Source organism: Seriola dumerili, unplaced genomic scaffold (assembly GCF_002260705.1).
Source record: "Seriola dumerili isolate Sdu_G_001 unplaced genomic scaffold, Sdu_1.0 BDQW01000025.1, whole genome shotgun sequence".
Taxonomy (NCBI): domain Eukaryota; kingdom Metazoa; phylum Chordata; class Actinopteri; order Carangiformes; family Carangidae; genus Seriola; species Seriola dumerili.
Genome location: NW_019174280.1, coordinates 3,288,000 through 3,311,657, shown reverse-complemented (window position 1 = coordinate 3,311,657; position 23,658 = coordinate 3,288,000). Strand labels below are relative to the sequence as shown.

Below are 23,658 nucleotides of genomic sequence, written 5' to 3'. Positions count from 1 at the left end.
GTTGTCACTGAACCTGCAGAGCAGTGGGGCATTAAAAACAAGTTTCCTATCACTTTTTTCAGACGTCAGACTGCGTGGAAGAAAAGCCTCCACCACCGCATGCCCAGGGATTCATTAACATAAACGCACACAACATGGCTTGTGCAGCTTGTCTCTTGCATCCCATGCACATGTGCACACAGTCAGTGATGCTGTCAATCAGTCAACATTTAAATGTGGTTTGTGGGAATCTGTTAAGCATTAATCTGACTGAAATATGATGCAACTGCCAAATCTCTTTTTTTTTTGCAAAGCTGCTTCTTCTGGAGCTCAGGAAAGGCCTCAAAAAGTTGCTCTTGAGTGGAGGGAGAGACACCATCACCATCACAAGTTGCTGCTATATCAATTTAGCTGGTGCAATGGTTTTGAAGGGTATGGTGCTTGTGTTACACCTTCTCTTTCAAAGTCCCTGCAGTTTTGTTGGAAGAAGCAGCCCCAGATGAAGAGACAATATTTACAAGTAGAGGGTGAACTGGTCTGTCCAGTCTGAGAAGAATGAAACAGTACAGTTTTTATAAAATGATTTCTTTGATTTAACTTATTCAGCAATAGCTGACAGAGCTGTCTTTATGTCTTTGGGGCAAGTCCAAGTCAAGCTTCAAGGCATTACAGACAAGTTGAGTCTAATCTTCACAACAAGACCAGGTCAAGTCTTAAGTAATTCCAAACAAGTGCGAGTCAAGTCTCAACTTCTTTGAGAAACGTTGAGGTGAAGTCATTCAAGACAAGTCCAAGTCACATCTCTAGTGCTTCACGGTAAGTTTAAGTCGAGTGTAAAGCGTTTAAGAAAGTGCATGTCAAGTGTCAAGTTATTCAAGACAAGTTAGAGTAAAATCTAAAGTGTCTTGAGACTGGACTAAATCAAATGTTGCGTTATTTGAGACAAATCCAAGTCAAGTATCGAGTCCTTCATGACAAATCAATGTTTTAAGACTCACCATAACATAACTGCATGCTCAGGTGTAACTGATAACTTTAGGACATGTAAGCATGAAATACATCATATTCTTCATGGATGGCACTAGAATAGACAGGAAAACTTATCCTTAATTGTCCTCTGAAGAAATCACACTTAAAGTGAAACCTGTCATTTTGCAGACACAGAGACAGCTTCTAACGAGAAAAGCAGCAGATTTAAGCGCTGAGAATGATCTTTGAGACAAGTGCAAGTCAAGTCCATCCGGATACGTTTAAGTTAAGTCACAAGTAATTCAAGACAAATCTAAGTCCTCTGAGTCAGGTCCAAGTCAAATCTCAGATCCACTGAGACAAGTCCAAGTTAAACCTGAAGCCATTCCAGATAAGTCAAGTCCAGGTAGCAAAATAAATCCGGCCCATACTTGGGCCAGTTCACTCCCGGTTCCACGGCCCGAATCTGGCCCATACACAGACTGATTGTCAGATGATACTTCCACATCTGGACCAATTCTGGCGCACACACACAGAAAATCTTTTGGCTGTCAGACAATACAGAAGGGTAACAGCTGGAGATCTGCCCAGATGTGGAAGTATATGGGCCAGACTTGGGCCGGGACGCAGACACATGTTGGGCCAGAAGTTTCCTTTTGCTATCTGGGAACAGGACATGTCTATTTTCTTTGCTTCCTTTCTTTCTTATTAGTGACAGAATGTAATGAAACCACACCAGTGATAAACAGCGGATCTCTTATTTATTCAAATAATGTAATATTTTTTACATCAATGTTTTTTTAAATAGGAAAACAGGCAAAGAGCTGAAAAACATATCAGACAACATAACTTACACCAACTAAAACATAATGATCTCCCATAGTACCGAATCATCACAGAAAATTTCTTGTGCTTTTTTTTTTTTTTTTTTTTTCAAGTCACTGTATTCTGGCAGCTTGTTTGTCGGCTTGAGAATGTAGCTCTCAACCTCGCTCTCAGAAATGGAATTAGTTTCACCTAACCCAAAACAGTTCTCTGCTCGAGTGATGACAGAAAAAAGCACAAGAATGTCCATTCATATCTTCATGGGAAAGAGGTGGTTCAGTACAGTACCATGCAGATGAGCCACACAAACTTTGGTGCTAAATACAGAAGAAAACAGACGTTATGCAACGATGGAAAAAAAAAACGACTTCACGGTACCATCTGCTTCTCTGTAATGAGGAGTGCTACGACGTCTCCTCAGGAGAGATGAGTCACAAAGTGTCAAACACAGGTAGACGCTTTTCATCCTAGTTCAAACCTCCTCCTGATCAGGTCGAGATTGTGAAGTGATTTCAGAAAGACTGCTGAGGTTTTATTTTATCGGAAACTCCACATGCTTGAATAAATGAAAATGTTTAAAATTTTAAAACAAAAATGTCCGTCACGTCAGCAGGCTCAATTTGAACTTTTAATCATATTTCAGTTATGGATTGTTGACATTTCGTTGCAGTTATTTTACCTTTCTTTGGAAACCCATCGGTGATTTTACTTTGGGTAAAGCACGTCATAATTTCAGATCAGCAGCTTAATGACATGGTTATTCTATGAAGAGCTCGAATCATTAACTTATAACATGAGAAGTTAGATTTTAGAGCAAGATGTAAACAAAGCTTCAGTTTTTCATGATCTTTGTGGAGTCAAAAAGATCCAGTTTAGTTTGTGATCTCAGTGACTGAAACCTTTAGCAGAGGGACCAGAATAATGATGATGTTTTGTATTCGTTGGTGTTTAATTTCACTTTAATGGCACAACCCATCTCCTCCATATAAAACACTGATGTTTCCAATGCAAATGCCAGTTTTAGATTTTTTTTTTTGTCATTTTGTCTGTGTATTGGACAAGTGGCATCTTACAAAAAACTTGATTAGCAAATTTGTGTAAAAAGCTTTAGAAATACCCTGAATGGTGAACTTTCCTTGTTGATTGGTTAAGAGATTTTTAGCAATGACATCACGTCTGTTACTAACTCTAGTTTATGTGGACTGAATACTGAGAGAAGCGAATTCACCCTCATGTAATCATCATGTAATAATAAACATACAGAGTCTGTTGTAAGTGCCCTACTTTTGGTGTCTACGGATCAATGGCTGCTCTCCCAAGGTTGTTTTCTTCATTTATAGGACTGATGCTTGGGGGAAAAAAACATTTGAAACCGTCAGAGTAAACAGAGCGTTTTTCGCTATTACTACATTTTATAGTCTATTAATTGAAAAAATAATCAACTGTTTAATCAATAATGAAAATAGTTGCTAGTTACAACCTTGGAAAACACTATTTCTTAATATGTTCTTCACTGGTATGCGCACCAGAGGAGATCAAACACTGCGCACAGCACAGACTCAAAATGACAGGAGCTTGAGTTTGATTCGTTTTGAAGCTGCTCCGCTACACTTCTAAACATTTCTACAAAAGCTGCACTGGGGTAAAAGTCGAGTTTGTGTTTGTCTGTAACCTAATTTTTAATGACCTTTAAAACAATCGTTTGGGGTGGGAATAAATGAAAACCACCCACCAAGTGAGACGGCGCCCAAATACTGTGTGTGCTTATACTGTGTAGGCTTCCTCACCACTCTGATGTGAGAACACCGCAGTCAGTTTGATTCCATTTTTAGAAAGCAATAAAATCACAAACTCTACCCACACAGCTGAGCCATGGGTCTTCCATCGTTCCTGACATCCTTTGTGGCAGCGCTAGTTTGATTATTAAGCAGAAAATGTGTTAAATGTAAGTCAATCGCCTGCATTTTTCATATATCAATGCTTCATGTCTTTCTTCTGTCTTATCGTCACATGCATTTGGCTAAAAAGGGGCTGATTTCGGCACTACAAAAACTTGGCTTTACCGAGTTAAAATCTCACTTTTGACACAGCAACATCCGCCGTCACAGACCAAAACAAACCAGCCTGTAATGTACAAGAGCGTGCAAGCAGAGAAAAAAATTCCCAACTTCCCAGTCATTAGTGCCAGTGGTGGCTGAGGAAATATGGCTTTAGCGGGAGGGAGGAGGTGGGGGGTGGGGTGCTTCAAAACCAACACAACCTAAACTAACATCTCAAGCTTCACTCTTCGCCTCCGTCCACCGTCCATTCACACATAAGGCCATCTCTATTTCCACACAAAACACAGAGACATACAGATAATCAGCTCAGACAACCATTTAAATAATCTTGAAAACAAACGTGTGAGCAGTTCACCAGTGAAGACAACAAACAAACAAACAAAAACATCCATATTATAGAACATTATCATCTATGTACAATGTCTCTGATCAACACAAGACAAAAAAAAAAAATCAATCTGTCGCCGGACATGATTCATTGATGAAAATGCAAAGTAAATTCATCATCAGGAAGGCATCGTGCTTTCTTTTCTTTTCGAGGGGAAAGAAAGAGAAAAGATCTGCTATTATAGCAACTGTAAACAGCAAGAAAAGACAAACGGGTGTCTTCATTCCCTTTAGAAACAACACAAGCCGACACCTTCTCTGCCTACGTCCTGGGAGCTGAGAGCTTCCTTTGATAGCTATTGTTTTTCTCCCAAAACCTGCTTCATTGTTCCACTATTCAACTGTACACTTCACCACAGTTTTCTAATACTGTCCTTTAACGTCCAGGCCGATGGACATAATAATAAAAAGAACGACCCCAAAAGTAGCTGTCGCCTTCTGCAATGAAACGTGTCATTTTCAGCTAATCAGTGCTACAATAAAGTGCTAAAGCAATGGCACAGCTTCATTTCCAAACACTAGAGGAAAAGATGGATATCATTTTCATTTACATCTTTTTCACTGACACGTCTCGTTGCAGAGTCAATACGTCAGGGTTCATTCCTAAAGTCTCAACTGGCCTGTCGGATGTTGATTAGATAAATGTGGCGTAACTGAAGTAGCTATAGTGAAGCAAATTATTTCAGTTCAGAATTAAAGAAGAAAATATGAGAAAAATAGGGTGCAGGTCAAAAAATGGCCTGAAGAACACTTTAAATAATCAGCTATCAATAAATAAGATACCACCATGTGCTAACATCGACAGTCTGTAGACAGTGGACTGGATAGAGTCTGAGTAGGCCGAGTAAAGGTGCAGTCCCAAAACAAAAAAACAAAAAAAATCCCAAAAAAAGAGGAAAGGTTTCTGCTTTCATTGTGTTGTTGGTATTTCACTGTTGTTGTTGTTGCTATTATGGAGACATTCACTGAGAGAAAAAGAGTTCAGATAGGATGGGAGGTGGGTAGTGAGAGGGAGGAAGTGACATCACACCCTAAGGAGGTCCTCGTCACTGTCATCCTCGTCCCGTTTCCTGTTGGCTGCCGTGTTGTTACCGAGGTTAAAGGCTGAGGAGCGAGGTTTGCTGCTCTTCCGCTTCCGGTCCGAGTCGTCCAGGAGGCCGACCAGGTCCTCGTCACTCTCCTCCTGAAAAGAAAGACTTCCGTGAGGTTTTCAGTAGAGCTGATCCTAAAGATCAGTATCAGCTAAAATACACCTGATCAGAATCTGATCCTTTATTATCTCTGCTGCTGGTTCAAGACAGCAGCGCTCTGCAGTGGAGGTCTTCATGAGTGGAACCAGATAGCACTCAGTCTGATCGGCTCGGGCAGGGTCTCAGGTCTGTGTCTCAACAAGTCCAGTACATGAGTGGATCCAAAAGGTACGTGGTTTCAGGTGTGTTTCGAGGCCTGAACGAGAACCTTGATCCTCACAGCTCGCTGGAGCTTTGTTCTGATGAATTATTATATTGCTGCTCTTTTCTACCACAGCTCCTTGTCAATTGGTCAAATGAACTGGGTCTGGCTTTTCTCAGGCCCACCTCGGATCAGGTCTCACTTTTATGAAAATGAATTTGTGCATGTTGGGTCTGGGTTTTTTTTCTACAGGTCCATTTCAGATTGGGTTGAAATTTTGGACCCCTCAAAGACCACTACTCTGCATTTGTGTCCATGCAAGTACATGCATTTTCTTGCTTTCTAATCAGCAAAGATTGATATACAAACATTCAAGTAGCAGCTTCTTGTTTTAAGCTTGCGCTGACCAATGCTATCAGCTGTTCAGACAACTCAATTCTCTGGAAAAGGTCACATAAGCTGTTGGTAATTAACATTAATTCTGTGAGTAGCCACGGGTGAACTTGGTTGTTCTCAGGTATGACACATATTCATTCAACATTTAGGTAAATATAAGTATCGGATTGGATGCACGACATTAAAGGACTTGAACAGGACATCTCTGGTTTTGAGCATCGAGCTGAGACACAGTAACACCTGGACTGATGCGGAGATGACGCTCACCTGTAGGAAGGCGCTGCGATGAGCAACGGAGTGCCTCGACAGTCCGGACGACTTGACCACCTGCACCCCCGGGACGCTCAGCACCTCATCCTCGCTGTCGTCGTCCTGGTCGTCCAGCGTGAACGAGCGCAGACCGTCTGTGTTCACCGGCTTGGTCCTGATGTGACCGTTGCCATGGTTACTCCTGCCCCGGTGAGACGATGAGGAGGAGGACGTGGGAGGGGCTTCGAGCTCTTCCATCAGCCACTCCATCTCCTCCTCGCCCCCTTCGTCATCCATGTTGACCTGAGATTTAAAGGCAAGTTAGTGCATGAAGCAAAATATAGGGCTGACTCAGAGGCAGATTCATTCATTCATTCATTCATTCATTCATTTGATCAACCTGCCTTGGCATATTTATAGGAGACTTGGTTTCCTCTCCTGCAGCAGCCAGCGACCTTCTGGATCACGAGCTCCCTGGAAAGACACAAGAAATGTATAAAAACATTCAGCAAAACTAAATTCTAATTCTAAATTCTACTAATTTCAATCAAAATAAATTAATAAATAAACACAATCCAGCCAATGGAGACTTGTGGCCTCACCTTCTCTCTCTCTTGTGGAGCAAAAGCCCCAGCAGACAGACAGACAGACCCACCATCAGGAGGCTCAGCACCACCCCCATCGCCTGGCTCCGCCTGGAAAGAGCTGGAGTGTCGCTGCCGTCGTCGTCGTATGACCGCGCATCAACAGCTCTGCAGGACAGAAACATATCATATATATTTGCCATTTCTTCCATCTTAAATTGTGTTGTATGGAGTAAAATTTATATTCCAGATGTTTTATGTCCGGTACAGGTGAGTGTTCACTCACGTCAGACCACACACGGCGTTCGTGTGCCACACAAACAGATACTGGCATTCATCCGTCTCCAGCATGAACTCAGGGATGCCGACGCCTGCCAAGGGGTTGCAGTGGAACATGATGGTGGATGACACCATTTTGGTTTTCTCCCGGCCACACTCAGACTCAGAGGGCACCATCACATCCAGGTTTCCTCCTGATGGAGAAGCAGAGGGGTCGATGAAATACCACGTCATTAATAAGTACAGATGGAGAGACAGGGGCCAGTTGGGGAAACGTGATGCTATACTGTGCAGTAACTGACCTTTAATGTAGTACTTGGCTTTGCTGGAGGAGCCGATCCTGCGTCTGTACGGACCGTTGAGCTTCACCTGGCAGATGTTGGCACCAATACAGCTGGACAAGGAGTTGTTGGTGATGCCAGACAACTGGATGTGGTAGATATAGCGGTCGCCGTTGGGACGGATGTCTCCAGATGCCTGATGGTGGCTGAGAGGAGAAGGAGGGTAAAAAAGAGTTCACAGATAAGTATTTCCCCTTCCCTTTACTAAACTAAAAATGACATGTTCATTTGACCTGGAGAGTGAGACAGAGCTGGACAGGTGGAGTGTGTGCTCACGGTACCTGAAGTAGAGCGCTCCCAGGCTGAGTCTGGCCCCAGTGTCAGGAACCTGTATCGTCCCATTCACCATCTCCACCTCACGCTGCTTCACCGCGCACGCCGACCGAGTCTCCCACCCAATCACAAACTCGCACGATGCCTTATCAACACTGTTCACAGACACACAGACACATGCACACACACAGATGACATACTCTTAGCGCCGCTGCAGACTGCACACTTTAGAAAACTAGATTTCTAGATTTGATATTTCTAGGTCCAATCTAACTGCTGGAGTGAATTTAAAACCATAACCAAAGAGCACGACTAACTGTGGCAGTGGATGAAAAAAAACTAAACAAATAAAACATGAGGGAGTTTATTGTGGCAGTAAAGTACATAAACTTTTTAATGTATAATTTTTATTGAAACTACTTTTGATCAATGTAAACGAGGAGATACAAAGAAAAACATTAACAAACAACGGAGCTGGAAAAACGACAATTTTAACACTTTGTCAGTGTGAATCACTTGTATTCAATCTAACAGACTCATGGCTGTGAACGACATGACGTCTGCTGAGAAATAACAAATGTTTGGCAAAGCAGCTCAAATGAAACTTTAACCAGAAGAGGTTTAACTTTTAAAGACGAAACAGTTCTGCTGTTAACTGGCAGTTAGAGAAGCTGAACCACAGAGTCAATGAATGTTACTGTGGAATGTGCTTTGTCTGTCTGTCTGAGCATCACATGTAGTTGTCAAGATACCAGATCTGTAGGTAATGATGCAGATTTTGACCCAGAGAAAAAAAAATCCTGTTGTGCTTCATTCAATTTCTTTCGCGTCCTTATTTGATATTTACTTTATTATTCAAATTGGCTGTAAATAATATCTCAAAGCTTTTATCCTAACAAATTCGATCTCTGGCTAGTCAGGCTGAAAATACAAAACTGTGTGTGCGTGTTACCTGATGAGCGCTGGGTGTCCAACAGTGGAGCCACAGCTCAGCTGGATCACAGTCTTCGCCTTCACTCCGTTACCGCAGACGTCATCTCCGGCTGAATAACTGACGGAGATCTTTCCATCTGTAGAGAGGGGAAAGAAGAAAGAAGGAAAAAATACCATTCAATATATTCATCTAATTATCGATTTATATTTGACTGTTTACCTCAATGGCTGCACTGCTGTCAGTTTAAGTCTGAGTTGTGAAATATCCCATTGAGAAAAAATGCCTCATCAATAACATTTGTTAAATTCCTTTGAGAAAAAGGTTAAAATTGATATGAATTTCAGCACCAAACATTTATATCATTATTGGCCCTTTTAAAAATCCTATTGAACATTAAGCTTCCTGGGGTGTGTTCGACTTGATCACCCACCAGTCAAGCTCATTTTCTGGGTGTAAACTCGGCCCAGGGTGTGAGTCTGTCCTGCTGCTGAGTGTTGACACACAGTTGCTCCCTCTGGACAACCTGGCAGTCCGCCGTGGATACCCTGACACAGGTTGATGAAATACCTGAGGATGTAAAAACAGGACAGGGTGTCATATTGAAATAAACTCAGGACTAGAAATGAAGCATCAAGATCAAGCTTTAGGTACAGAATATTTCTAATTCACAATGTTTTCTCCAATATGACCTTTTATTCTTTGTCTGGTATCTATTCTGTTGTGAAGCAGGGAAAGTTATTATTGCTGAAATATCCTCTGTATTTATTTCATTTTATACTGTATTTTAGATTTTGATGCATAAACAGCTTCATTTACTTCGTTTCTAACTCAATTCTTTCTGGAATGAAGATAAAAGAAGAGCATGCATTAATATATTTAAGACTAAACCTATGATTAAAAGAAAGAGTTACAATGGAAACTTAGCTAAACTTACGAATCTCCGCTGTGGCTAAACTTCCATGGCTCGGTGAGGGAGGACAGCGCTCGAAGGTCGAAAGTCTGATGCTGGCTGACCAGCTTACACTCCATCTTCCTTGGGGGGCAAACGGCACTGGTCTTCCACTGGAAAGTGGCCGAACAACCTGCCGTCTCTGAGAGCAGCTGTGGAGAGCCGCTGCCCGCAGACTGGTCGCAGGTGAACAATATGGAGGACTGACGTTTACCAGAGGCTGGAGGAGAGAGAGCAAAGGCAGGGGGGGTTTTCAGTAGAGAGAAAAGGAACTGGTGATCATACATGACTCTCTTACCAAACCTTTTATCTCTACATGTTTTTGTTTATTAGGAAAGACCCAATGTTAAAAATAGGCAGGTAACGTTAGCAGCTCATTTATACCTCCGTTGTTCGGATCAAGTAGTTTGTGAAATATCAGATGTTTCATTGTATCAACATTTCAGATCTTGTGCTGCTCAGCTCATTTTCATTTTGGAGCAGCAGGTTGTGAAAATTCATTATTTTCGTTTAATCAATGTTATTGATCCAAACTGAATCTTTGAGTTCAGTTAATAATAACTTTAATAACCTGCAGACGATGAAAACTAAACTTAATGAGGTTCAATAAGGAGTTTAAAGGGGTTCACCCAAAACAATCTTGGTTAATGCACTAGCTTCTGCAGGTTTTGCTCCGACAGCTCAAGATCATTTTTAAGCTTTAAAGAACTTAAAAATCTATGTTTTTGTCATTTCATCATAAATCAAAGCTAACTTCAGTTATTCAAGGACACGGCCCTGTTCCTCCTCATTTTTACTTTTGACTCTTCCTCTTACTCTTGACTATTAAATAGTCCTTGTTGTACTAAGGTGTTCTGAAGTGGGCATTTCTTATTTAAATTGTGGCAATGTAATGTTGGATTTCAGGATATCATTAGGTAGTTTTACATAGCATGTCTTGTGTTTTGACTTATAACATCCTGTGACCACGTTGGAAATGAGCGTTTCATCGTGAGCCTTTTTGTAAACGAGGCGAGCGCAGCAGACTCACCTGGTGGGCAGGGATCTCCCTCACCATACTGCATCAGTACGGCCTGCTCTTCATGTCTGTAGTTCATAGTCATGAACTTGGAGATGCCAAATGACGAAGCCGACTTGTCTGCACCGGAACCAGACACCCGGCAAACTGCACTCTTCTTACAGGCCGGCTCCGACACTGAGCCGCACACGCTGATGTGGTACATGCTGGACGGTCCTGGTACCTGATAACATAGAAACACACACAGTCTAGACCACCAGACGAAAAATACCCAAATAACTGGATTCACCATATTTTCTAACCTACACCTTGACAGAATGTATTTAACAAGATGAAGGGAATATCCAGGTTCACCTAGAGTCACGAGTTACTGGGACGTAATCTCACCTGGACTTCACTTTTAAGTGGTGAAAGGTCAAAGGTGAACTGGAGCTGGGTGTCAGTGAGCTGGCAGCCGCTGATGTGGGTGTCATCTGAACAGACTACAGGAGTCGCCCACTCAAACAAATAGATACATTCCAGCCTCACCATTCGTGGAGAGCCCTGGATACAGACATGTAATTAGTCACTAATTTGTTCACAAATAAAAACAACAGTGCCGGTGCATGTGAGGGACATAGAAAGTGCTGACTGACCAGCTCCAGGCCTCTCTGGCAGGTGAAGATAATGGTGGAGGAGTAGTTCTGTGCAGGGTCCTCTGCACACTTGGTGGAGCTGTAATAAGTGATGGACACCTCTCCTGTTGCGCTGTCGATCTCAGGGCCGCTGGTCGTCCGTCCAATATCCTTGAAGAGACAGAAGGAGAGAGAAGGAGAAAGAGATTAGAGGAAAAAAGATTTTCAGACAAAAGGGAAAGAAGGATCATCATCAAAAAAAAAAAGGAAACAGAAACACATTTTCCCACGTCTTCTTTCACCATGATTTGCCTCCAATTTTCTCTGAATGGGTCACGTGTTGCTGACTGGATAACAAACAGTCACTCACAAAATCTAGAGATGTCTGAACTTACAACTTTGACATCAAACCACATCTACCTGGTCTGAAAACAGTATAAAGGACAACATTAGTCAGTGTGTCTCACCACTGGTGGTCCACTATCAGGATCCATACAGACAGCAGCTCCAGGGGGGCAGTTGACCCCAGGGATGGGGTTCAGGGGCAGACAGATGTTGATGTAGAAGTCTGAAGATCCATCACTTTGGTCTACTGCTTCGTCTGAAGGGACAACAGTGGAGGAGAGAAAGGGAAGCACACTGACATGATGCATATTGTTTCACATTTAGAGCTCCATTACTGCATGAAAGGCATGTGATATCTGTATTTAAGTGGTTAGATGTGAGACCTTGGCTCACTGACCTGTTGCTGTGTAGTACCCATTGACATGAATCAGAGGAGTCAGGTCTATAAGAGAGGAGCCGTTTTCCACTGAGCATTTTACCTGAGGGAAAAAGGAAAAAGGAACTGAACCCTGAACAATAAGAGTTTTCAGGCTTCAGAAAGCCAAACCCAAAGTAAAGGAATTCAGACATTTTCTACTGTAATGTTATTACTCTTTTATCGACTACACAATGACTGTGCATCGTTTTCTCCTAATATTTGCTCTTCTAAATGCTCCTGACTTTTAAGAAGTATTTTGGAACAAGTGAGTCAGAGACAAACCCACGCTTCTACTGCACCAAAGAAATGTAATTCTGCATTCCTGCCTCCTCTGATTATCCTTGACAAGTCTATAGAAGCTGATTATAGTCGACCTGCAGGCTAGACGCAGCTGAAATTCAATTTGCTCTGTGAAATGGTCAATTCAGTGCTAATTTGAAAAAGAATGCACCTTTAAATTCCTTTAAGATCAATAAAGCCTCTGTCCATCTATTCTACACTTGAAGATGTGGAAATAACTTCTTAAGATAAAAGCTGCACCAAGTCACAGCATCCTGTGTGTGTTAACAAGAACATCTGTATGCCTGTGAGTGATTATAACATCTGTCCGACTGAGTGATAGTAATATCTGTATGACTGAGTGATAGTAACATCTGTCCGACTGAGTGATAGTAATATCTGTATGACTGAGTGATAGTAACATCTGTATGACTGAGTGATAGTAACATCTGTATGACTGTGAGTGACTAAAACATTTGTATGTGTTCAGCTGATGGTTACAGAACCTATCCCTGCACACACATGCAAACACAGGCTGAAATCAGGTTTAGTGTCATTCTGCACATTAATTCACTGATGACAACATATTCCTTTTCAGTTATTTCTGAACTGTGTTGGATGGGTAAGCCTTGATAAAAAAAATTTACTTTTTAGAGTGAGTGTAATCTGACGTAATGCACTGACAAATACACAAAGATACTTACAGGCTGTTCACAGACCAGGTGTGTGTGGAAGGAGAAGAAGTGTGTGCAGGTTTCAGTTTCGGAGTCGATGAGGACTGGCTCTGCGGGGGCTGAGCCCATGTTAGATGGCCTACAGGAACATATTGTAACTATTAGTTATTGACAGTGCAGTGTTAACAAGACAATTATATTACTGGTGTTTCTGCAAAATATCAGCATACTGTACGTTTCAAATAGCTGAAAGATGAAACAAATGTCAAAAGATTACTGGAAAAAAGTTCAAAGAAAAGTATTTGGCTGATTTCTCCCAAATGGTGCCAAGTCCTTCAGTGTGCATCAATACATCAAAACTCCATTAGTTTTAGCTGGGTGTACCTAATAAACTGCCAACTGAGTGTATAGTATATGAAATTTGCAGGATGCATATATCCAAAGCTAAGCACACAGAGCTAACGTCAAGATTTTGTTGCCTTCACACAAGAAACTCATAAATCTGAAAAACCTAATGAGGATTTTCACTGTTGTCAAAACATCGATTTGAATTAAGTAATCTGCATCTTTTAAGATAAGGAGGAGGAGAGGTACCTGCAGATAAACTGGATGATGGTGCTGTGTTTGAGGCTGGGGTTCGCCGGGCAGGGATTTCCTCCTTCATACATCAGCTCCACAACATGATCCTTGTATGAGAGTTTCCTGCTCACCTGACCACCGCTCACCGCTGTGGTGGCATCCTCAATGCACACAGCTATAACACAATATGCATATGGATGTTGGAGAATGCAAAAGGTTTACAGCACATTTATGATCTACATTCATGGTCAACAGCTGTACGTCCACTTACTGCTCGCTCGAATTAAATAAAAAACAAACACATACAAGTGATTATATTCACCTCCCTGGACCTGTTCGTTTGTCTGTATGACATATCTCACAGATTTCAGTGACATTCGGCAGATGGTTCGGTTATGAAACAATGAGTAAGTGATCAAGATCCAGTTGAGAATCCAGGATTTATTTTCTAATGATAAGTGATTTTTCAACATTGCAAAATATGCAAATGATGAAAATGTTTGCCATTTTCTCATCAACTATTTTAATTTTAAAAATATCTGGCACTTGTATCCTATAAGCATCTTATAATTGTCTACTACTAGACATTTTGATGCCATTCCAGATGTGGATTAAACATTTCTAAATATTCCCATAGTTGGAATTTACATATTCAGACTTAATGAGCAGCCTTGGCCCAGGGTTGTGCTCTGTCAGTGAATTTGTCAGTTTACTGTGCATCATCTACTACACCCTGGTAAACCAGCAGTCAATCATTTGGGCTTTCAGGTCTCTCATTATGTTCCCTCAGGTGCTGTGTGATGCAGTTGACAAACAGCCGTGACGCATGTCAGTGTTACATAATCCATCCACATGCGTGAGCAACACAAAACATTAATCCATCCCCCATGTTAAAGAATGTGATTTGTGATAGTTTTTTTTTTCAGTTTGGCTTGATGTTGTTACCTCCACAAAAACATTTTTTTCTCTACTCTGCTTTTTCTCAGTTTTATAATGTTAAAATAAGGATTAAACAGCTTCTCATAGTGCAAATATCCTCATCAAAACTCCCACAGGAATGAATGATTGTGGGTTTCCCTGCACACATAGAGTAGTTTTCACTATGCAGCTTTAGTCTATAAAACTCCCACTGAAAATCAATGGAGCTTCGCTGCACCAGTCAGAACCACAGGGTAGAGTTGAAATGTTAACATGATGTCCTTTGCAGTTTCTGTTCATTGAAACGTGATAAAAACTTTATTCCATTACACTAATGCAATGTGTATAATTTAGCCTACTGTTCTATTTGAGCACATGATGTAGGTGATAACGTGGTGTTTGTTTTCTATGTCAGTCTAAATAATAAACACCTAAAAGATGCAGGGTCACTTGGGTGGGCGCACGTACCGGTATCAGGGCCGCATCCGGTGTTGGCCACGTTTCCGCAGATGTTCATGTGGAACGTCTTCCTCTGGTCCTGATGATCGGCGACGGTGTAACCACCTTCCTTCGTCAGGGCGTTCAGGTCAAACAAATGACCTGGGGGACAAAAGTTCAACATGAGACACTTTTAAAGGTCCCATTTTATACAAATACTAATACTCCTCTATTCCTCTACATCCCCATACACTCCACTAACAACTACTGAGCTCTTTCACTCCACAGTTTTCCAGTTTCTATTGTCCCCAGACAGTAAAATGATATAACATACAGGTAACAGGTATGTGTATATACGGTGTGTACAGAGCAGAGTGTCTGACCTGTAGCTGGGTTGGTGACCCTGCAGTTGTCATGCTGAGTGCTGTTTAGAGGGCAGGCAGCAGCTGTCAACCACAGGAAGGTGTAGACACACTCCTCGAGGGCAGAGATCAGAGTGGGCCGGGAGTCCTGGATGGGGGACAGGAACACAGTTTTGCTATTTATGTTTTTATTCACATAAACACACAGTATTTATTCCAAGTGTTTACACCTGTCTCTACGAGAATGGTGTAGTAACATTCTGAGCTAAGCAAAACATTAAGAACAATGTAGAAGCATTAAGTTAATTCCTAATAAAGTCCTGCACCACCCTGGAATTTTAGCTTCCCTTCAACCATGTCCAACTCATTTAGCTGAGCCCAGAGCAGACCTGGCAGTTCACTGCATTTTTCAGTGTAACCTAATACTAATATATTTTGATATTATCTAATATTATCTAATCTTGACTAAAAGCTCATATCAAATAAATCATATTCAAATATAGATACAGACTTGCAGCATTTAGACAAACACGATAAAAGCCTTAATACCCAAACTAATTTGATCATGTTACTGGGTGAGGCAGGTGAGCTGCATTGTTCTACAGTCTCAAATTCTTACTACAGGAGTTTTATGTTTCTGTCCAACCCTAACGTATCATGTCTGTTACTTGCAGAGTGTATCCCTCACCACTCTGTCTTTGTCACACTTGAAGCGGATGATGCTGCTCCTGGTGCGGCGTCCGTCGGGGCAGGCCTCGCCACTGGTGTACTGCAGCACCAGGATATTTCCATCCCACGTGGGGCCAGAGTCCACCTGCCCCAGACTCACATATTCATCTCCGACCTTGACACAGGACGCTGCACTGGAGGGACACTTCCATGAACCTGTTACAAGAGGAGCAGAGGGTCGGATTTTTACTGCATTTATTTTTAAGAATGTAACTTTTATTATAACATTAAAAGAACTGAAAGGCAGTGAAATGATTAAATCATAAGGATGAGCAAAGAAAATTCAGTTTCAAAATGAACTATTGCAACTCGAATTATAAATAAGTAAATAAACAATCCAGCTCATTGTGGCTGTTTCTGTTTGTACTTTTCCACACCGCAATGTTTAAACTAATCTGCCGATCAAACAGCACAGAATATGATTGATTAGACTTGTTATTATTGAACACCAGCAAAGCTTATGTTAACTTGGTGAGAAAACACTGCTTTTTCAATAACTTCTTCACAATAAAAGCATTCCGCCGGTTCACCAGTGGAAAGCTTTTGATGTGGAAAGCTTTAGTTTGCATCAGAAGTAGCTTAACACAACTTCAATACAGCTGCAAGCAATCAGTAAAGAGTAAAATAAGGCTGAACCTCTCAAAGTACAGACAGTGACAGTAGAAACACGTCACTATGGCTTGGCACAAAGCAGATACAGCTATCAAAATCCTATTACAAGATAAAGTATAAGTTTATGCTTAAGTAAAGAACACACTGACCTCCCTGCTGCACCAGCGACCTGCAGACATTGATGTAGAATCGTTTCTTCGTGTCCACAGCGGAGGTCTCCACCTCCCAGTTCTGAGAGTCCATAGCCAGAGAGGAGAGGTCGTACGAGTGGCCCTGACCATCACTGAGGAAACATCCAGACAAACAGAGGGTGGAGGGTCAATATCACACATGTTCAAGGTTTAAACAGATTCCTAAACAGCCACTTTTCTGTTCATGTTTTAATGCTGATCATTACATTGTCATTGCTGTCTGGTCAAATAGAGACATTTTTTGTTGAATTTTAGTGCAACCATATGCTAATCTTCCAGCTGTGGATCATAGTGTAACTGTGATGCTTGGTGCAGATGAAGACTAAAAACAAATACTTATGTATAAGTACCTGCCCTGATTCATTACCTCACAATTAAAAAACAATCCAAGTGTCACTGGAGGAGATGAGCAGCAATAACTTCAAATCAATTCTAAGGTTAGGATTAGGGTTAGTAGATGGATCCTTGAAAACTTCCTTGTAAGATGTTGACAAATCCAAAAACACACAGAAACATATGAATGGGGAAATCTGTGGCTTCAAGTTACAATTGTTTTAAGAAATTGTTCACAGATAATAAGGTCAAATATATTTTTATTCAAGCATTAATCATAAATGAATAGCTGCTGCTAATAAACTGCTGTATGTCTGTGTCCTATTGCTTGTACTGTCTTTGTTTATATAAACTGTTGCTCATAGTATTTTGATTAATCTAGGTAATAAATGTTACTCTGCATAATGTACAATGCTGAAGTGGACAAGTACACATAGAGTTTAAGTAAAATGAGAAACACCTGGATGAGAAGTGAGCATAAAAAAAGGAGGGAGAGGAAGGGAAAAAAAAGAAGGAAGGCGCAAGAGGAGGATGGAGGAGGGTTGTTACTTGTAGGAGCAGCTGGTGGTTTTGACTGGGACGCAGGCCAGAGCGGTGGGCCAGTTGAACAGGTAGGTGCAGTCTGAAGTCTCCTTGATGAACGCTGGTTCTCCCTTAACAAGTGAAGCAGCAAAACACACAAACAATAAGTCAGCACCACTAAAGGGCTGGGATGCACTTCTGCGCCTTATATAAGGAAACACTGAATTAACAGAATGAGACTTTTGGAGGGAAAGAAAGATCCACATTTCCCGTCAGATGAGATACTGATGCTGACATCCGTTTTGTGCATGTTGCCTGTGTTGCTCTCTCTCTCTCTCTCTCTCTCTCTCCCCCTCTCTGTGTGTTTCCTTTCTGTGTTTATGGTGCTTGGTTTGGTTTGGATCATATTCTTTGTACATGTTTACAATCTAGCTATTCTGTAATTTTACTATGTTGATTTATTCCATACACAGGACATGTCTTGACATCTCTCTCTGTCTGTGCCTCTCCTGTTGCTCATCCTAAGATTTCTTCCATTTTTTTTGGGAGATTTTTTGTGAACTGTGGATCTAATGATAGAGGGTGTCATATCATGCACAGATTGTTTAAAAAAATATTATTGTTATATATAAATAAAACTGATTTGACTTAACACTGCCAGCCTAGGTTGGTCAAAAGTTCAAAAATGACTTCCAACTTCCCCTTTATCTAGTTAGCTATCAAGCTAGTCACCAATAATCATCCCCAACTGCTCCAGTGCAGCAACACTGCTAAAACTACACAAATACAAAGATCTGGATCTACGAGAATGTGTATTGTTTCGTTTTTTTACAATATATGCACAGAGAGCTGATTGGGTCACATTCATTTTTAGTGTAAACAAACAACAAAATGTTACTTTTCCATCACATTACCCCATGTACAAATTTCTTATGAGGTCTGCCTAGAAATTTCTAACAGTCATTTATATCAGCAGCTGTGGGATCAGCTGATTTTCTGTCTGTGTGTTTATGTGTAAACTCACAGGATGCTTGTCTGGGTGGCAGGAGAAGTAAATCTCTGTTGATCTTTGGTATATCTTGTGACAGGTCTCTCCGTTGGTGTAGTTCAGGATGAGCTGGTCTCCCACGTAGCTCAGGACCTGGTTGGCCATTCCTGCATACATACACACATGAGAAAACACACACAGACACAAAAGAGATAAATACAAGAACAATGACACAAATAGTGAATAAAAGATCAGGACATCCAGCAAATTCCATACCTGCAATCTTGTGGTTGTCTCCATCAGCCTGGCAGGAGGAGACCAAGTCGCTGCCCGTGTCTTTGTGGGTGCAGACGCCTCTCTTGAGCCCCTCGCAGATCGACAGGTGGTAGGTGTATTTACCACTCGGGACGGGGTAATCTCTTCCCTTCAGAGAGCTCAGGTTGAACTCGTAGCCACTCTGTGGGTCACGAACCCGGCATTCGTCACCTGGGAGGAGAAGTTGGGACAATGGCCAAACATGCACACCAAACATGCACACGTGTCACGTCACATTTTCAAATATCAGTATTAAATAATCGCACAAATAGCTGCAGTTTTCTCCTTAAAATACTGGTGTCCACATTTCTTATCACATTGTCACTGTTTTTACCTTGAGACTTCCTGATAGGGCAGGCCTCAGATGTCCTCCAGATGAACACATATTCACAGGCATCTTTACGGTCAAACATCGGGGAGCCCTACAAATACAGACACACAAGAGATGAAAAGACATTAAAGTGCCACATCACCAGTGATTCCTCTGGTTAGTTGGAATCTGGTACAAGCTGTTCAGGTATATATAAATATGGGCGGGTAGATACTAACTTGCCCTCTCAAGTAGCAGTATATTCAAATAGGAAGGTTAAGTGAAAATGGAACTGAGAATAACTGCAAACTAAGCTCAGCTTTGTGGTTAAAACGCTTCCATGTGCTGGGATAAGGACAGACTTTGATGTAGAACTGTTTCAGGCTGGTATACAAATTAAACCAGATGACAAAAAATGAGATTCTAACCTTTATATACCTGTTGGTCTATTTTCTTCTGTTTTACACACATAACTAACCAACACCAACATGTGAAGTTTCTCCTTTAAAATTATTTGATGTAAGAGACTTAAAAAACATAAGTAACCACCACAGTTTTAGAAAGTTAAAATTGTGGCTTGAGGGAAACTTGGAAGTTTAAGTTCAGCATCTCAGATCATTTGTGTTTAATTCTTACATATATGTGTATGATCTGCTGTTTTTTGCAGATAGTAAGATAGAGAGATAGAAAGTTATTGTATACTGGGCTCTGAGCACTGCCAAAAGGCAGGATACCTACACCCCTTATTGCACCTGAATACCTCCTGTGTAAACACTGATGAAGGACTGAAGCCGATGTTGCTGCTTTCACTACACAGCCTGTGTGTGTTAGGAGCAAACCATCTCTAAGAGCACTGACAGTCATATCGTGATGATCTGATCTGATTAGTTTATCTACCTGTATACAGCAACATTCCTGTGGAAACACAATCATCTCTGATAACACTGGACAGTGGCTCGGGGTGGGGAGGGTCACAGTGGGAGTTCTGATACTCACCGGATTGTCATCACACTCTAAGATGATGCGTGTTGAGTAGCGGGATATGGGTCCACACAGATCCCCGTTCTGGTACGTGATGCTGATGGAGCCGCTCTCGGCTACCTGCGGCGTGGACTGCACGTATCCCAGGTTGTAATTTTTCCCATCAATCAGACCACAAGCACCCAAAGGACCCACTGCAGAGAAGAAAATAACAAATAACTACAGTGACTGGAAAAATATTATAACAATTTCCCTTTGATCGTAACTGAAATCTTGACCTCATTCTGCAACGTGTCTGGACTCTCCTACTGTGATTCCTAATCTCAAGAACCTGGTGATATAAATTTGAACTAAAAAATCTGGGCTTTATAATAGTTTCTGATACATATGAAAAATCACACATAATGTAATCCAACTGATGAGCCAGTTATTTTCATTACTGATTAATCTGCTTATTATTTTCTCAATTAATCGATCAGTTGTTCAGTCTAGAACAAAGCAAAAAATGCGCATAATAATTTCTGAGGGCCCAAAGGGACGTCCTTAAGTGTCTTGATTTATCTGAGCCGCTCTCAAAAACCAAAAAATATTTCATTTACAATCATATATGATAAAACCAAGAAGCAAATCTTCAGATCTGAGAAGCAAGTATTTGGTGTTTATGCTTAAAAATGACTGAAATGTTTCATGGATTGTTAAAACAGTTCATGATTCCTTTCCTCTAGATCGAATAATCAACTTATCATTGCAGCTCCTCATGTGTAAAATAATAATGTAAACAATTTTGTTAGTCATTCATAACTGCAAGAAAGAAAAGCCCAAACTCTCACTTCCTCTGTGTTTAATGCCCCATATTTTCATTAGATTTTATTTATCTATTTATTCATTTTATTTAATATCATCACAACCCCATGTGAGTTGAAACGTCTTATTTACTGTGTGCACGGTATACCTGGGTACACTGACTGTACTGACCTGGGCAGCCGTCCACGGGGGGGAGAGGTTTGCAGACATTGATGTAAAAGCGACGTGATTTAACCGTATCTGTATCTATGGCGATCCAGGGGCTGTCCTCTCCATTCCGGATGAGGTGACTCAGGTCGTACTTGTTACCATGGGTGTCTGGAGGTAATAGAGAGGGGTATTTACACACAAGAGAAAACAGGGTGGGTGTATAAGGGGGTCTAGTGTTAGTTTGGTGGTTGTATATTTACAAATGGTTTCATTCAATAAACAAAAAGCTTTCTAATTCTTAACCACACCTTGTTTATAGTCAATTCAATCAGAAGCAAAATCAACAATCAGAGAAAACGAACACAAATCTGCAGACACTATATACAGTAGCTCACAGTTCACTGCTCAAACTTTCACATACATGTACACGAAGCTTTGTGTGCGTGTGTGTGTGCGTCCATACCACTAAACTCGCAGTCCACTGGAGCGGGGATGCAGGCCAGAGCGGTGGAGAACTCAAAGAGGACGTCGTGGACCACACGGTTCGGCAGAGAGCTCATGTCCTCTCGCAGTAGTTTCAATGATCCAGGGTGAGAGTTTGGATCACATACAAAGTTAATGGTGAAGGTGTCGCGAGTGGCTGAGGAAAAGATGGAATAATGTGCACAGTCAAGAAAATGTTTAGATCTTAAAAAGTAGAAGAAGCAATTGAACAAGAATTTATGCTTTTATTTATTTTTGTGCAGAGATAGTGCACCTTCATTTATGTTTACCAGGAGTTTTGATTCAGACTGTTGCAACTGTAATTTGATTGGTTCAATATTTATGGAGTCGGAGAATAACAATGGCTCATAGTTTCATTTTAATTCAAACCATCACACAATGAGTTAACCAGCTGTTCTGAGGTTAGAGGACTTCCTGTTGCTGCAAGTTTTAACTCTCTGGTTATTTACCATCAACACAATTGGAAGAATGAAAAGAGAGACAACTAACACCAGCTATCTCTATGATGCAGCTGTAACGGTGAAGCAGCCTGTACCTCAGTTCATGATTTGCTGTTAAAAACCAGCTGCACAAAGAGAACCACTGAACACTCTACGTTCCTGTGATTTTTACATCCTCGTTACCTGTGGGATCGTCCAGGGGTCCTTTGTACGTTAGTTTGAGCAGGCCATCGGTGGAGTACTGCAGGGTCTTCTCCACCCCCACCGGGCTGGAGGGATGCCCATCTTCCAGCTCACAGCCAGCCATGCCCTGTCCACACGCGGCCGCATCTGAGCAGATGTTCAACTGCAGGGCGGTACATAACAGAGATTTTACTTTTGTTGTTGTCTCAAAAGTCTCAAAAAATATGATTTAAAAAAAACTACATAAGAGAAGAGGAACAGTTAGGACAAATACAAAAACACAACAGCAGATTAACTTCAAACTACAAAGGAAATTCAAAACCTTTTGACGGACTCAGCAAAAAGCAAACAATACAAGCTAATTACCTGCAGGGCTTTTCTGATACACTGTGGTGTTTAGTGTTTTTCTTGAGTTTAGCTCAAGCTATTTCAGAGCTAAAACAATTTCTGAACTCATCAATTTGTTGATTGAAAAATAAAGTTTATGGGGCAATATTTGGATAATCAATTAATGCTTCAAGTCATCTTTCAAGGAAAACTGATGTTTCCAGTTTCTCAAATGTAAATATTTGCTGCTTATCCTTCTCTTCTGACCTGGGCTCCACGCAAACTGTAATACTCAGTTTTCACTGTTCTCTGAAGTTTTACAGACTAAACAATTAATTAATTAAGAAAATAATGAACAGATTAATGTATAATGATGAAGTTATATTTTTTATGTCAAGTAGTGTGTATCAACAACACAGTTTTTGTTTATTAAACATTAAAATCCCACACTTCACTGGTGTGAGCAACAACACAGATGATCAGAGCTGGGTTAAAGGATGTGAGCAGTTCACACAGACAGTCAACATCAGAGCACACACACATTCAAACAACACGAGAGCTGCATTTTGAGGATATTATTCACTATCAACATGTCTGCATTACCAGGAAGTCCTTCCCATTTCCTTGAGTCTTGTATCCAGTGTTTGAAGCCAAAGGCTGAAGGTTGAACTCAAAGCCAGTGTTGGGATCCACAACAGCACAGCTCTGAGGATGTCAACACAGAAAAATACAGAGTTGTTTATTATTCCAACCATTTGTTAATATATAACATTAAATGTCAGAGATAAGAATATGTTGTCATATAGGTGAACACACATCGTTCTTGGTGGTGCTGATGGCGCAGGCCGCCCTGGTCTCCCACATGAAGTTGGCAGTGCAGTTCTGGAACATGAGGAACCGCGGGCCCATGGCCTGCACATGATAGGGGACACAAACACAGATTTACACGTGTGAAACGTTCAGTGTAAACAAGCTGAATTCCACTTTAATGCCTGAACTCTGTTCAC

The 23,658-nt window shown here is 41.2% G+C and overlaps 1 protein-coding gene across 1 annotated transcript in view; it reads right to left on the bottom strand.

The window, feature by feature from the left end:
• Positions 1–4,005: 4,005 nt before the first annotated feature.
• Positions 4,006–23,658, bottom strand: part of igf2r (insulin like growth factor 2 receptor) — a 46,397-nt gene continuing 26,744 nt past the window's right edge. The window contains exons 20-50 of the mRNA XM_022764933.1: positions 23,468–23,563; positions 23,255–23,356; positions 22,325–22,487; positions 21,661–21,837; positions 21,219–21,365; positions 20,259–20,437; positions 19,287–19,374; positions 18,914–19,123; positions 18,674–18,804; positions 17,677–17,780; positions 16,753–16,886; positions 15,951–16,147; positions 15,284–15,410; positions 14,931–15,062; positions 13,560–13,719; positions 12,996–13,104; positions 11,992–12,073; positions 11,717–11,850; positions 11,271–11,420; positions 11,023–11,178; positions 10,648–10,858; positions 9,603–9,837; positions 9,099–9,235; positions 8,687–8,804; positions 7,743–7,889; positions 7,423–7,607; positions 7,128–7,314; positions 6,860–7,009; positions 6,662–6,731; positions 6,276–6,560; positions 4,006–5,403 (exon numbers count right to left, since the gene is read on the bottom strand). Of these exons, the coding sequence (XP_022620654.1) occupies positions 5,245–5,403; positions 6,276–6,560; positions 6,662–6,731; positions 6,860–7,009; positions 7,128–7,314; positions 7,423–7,607; positions 7,743–7,889; positions 8,687–8,804; positions 9,099–9,235; positions 9,603–9,837; positions 10,648–10,858; positions 11,023–11,178; positions 11,271–11,420; positions 11,717–11,850; positions 11,992–12,073; positions 12,996–13,104; positions 13,560–13,719; positions 14,931–15,062; positions 15,284–15,410; positions 15,951–16,147; positions 16,753–16,886; positions 17,677–17,780; positions 18,674–18,804; positions 18,914–19,123; positions 19,287–19,374; positions 20,259–20,437; positions 21,219–21,365; positions 21,661–21,837; positions 22,325–22,487; positions 23,255–23,356; positions 23,468–23,563 (4,662 nt within the window). The 3' untranslated portion in view covers positions 4,006–5,244. The remainder of the gene's footprint in view (positions 5,404–6,275; positions 6,561–6,661; positions 6,732–6,859; positions 7,010–7,127; positions 7,315–7,422; positions 7,608–7,742; positions 7,890–8,686; positions 8,805–9,098; positions 9,236–9,602; positions 9,838–10,647; positions 10,859–11,022; positions 11,179–11,270; positions 11,421–11,716; positions 11,851–11,991; positions 12,074–12,995; positions 13,105–13,559; positions 13,720–14,930; positions 15,063–15,283; positions 15,411–15,950; positions 16,148–16,752; positions 16,887–17,676; positions 17,781–18,673; positions 18,805–18,913; positions 19,124–19,286; positions 19,375–20,258; positions 20,438–21,218; positions 21,366–21,660; positions 21,838–22,324; positions 22,488–23,254; positions 23,357–23,467; positions 23,564–23,658) is intronic.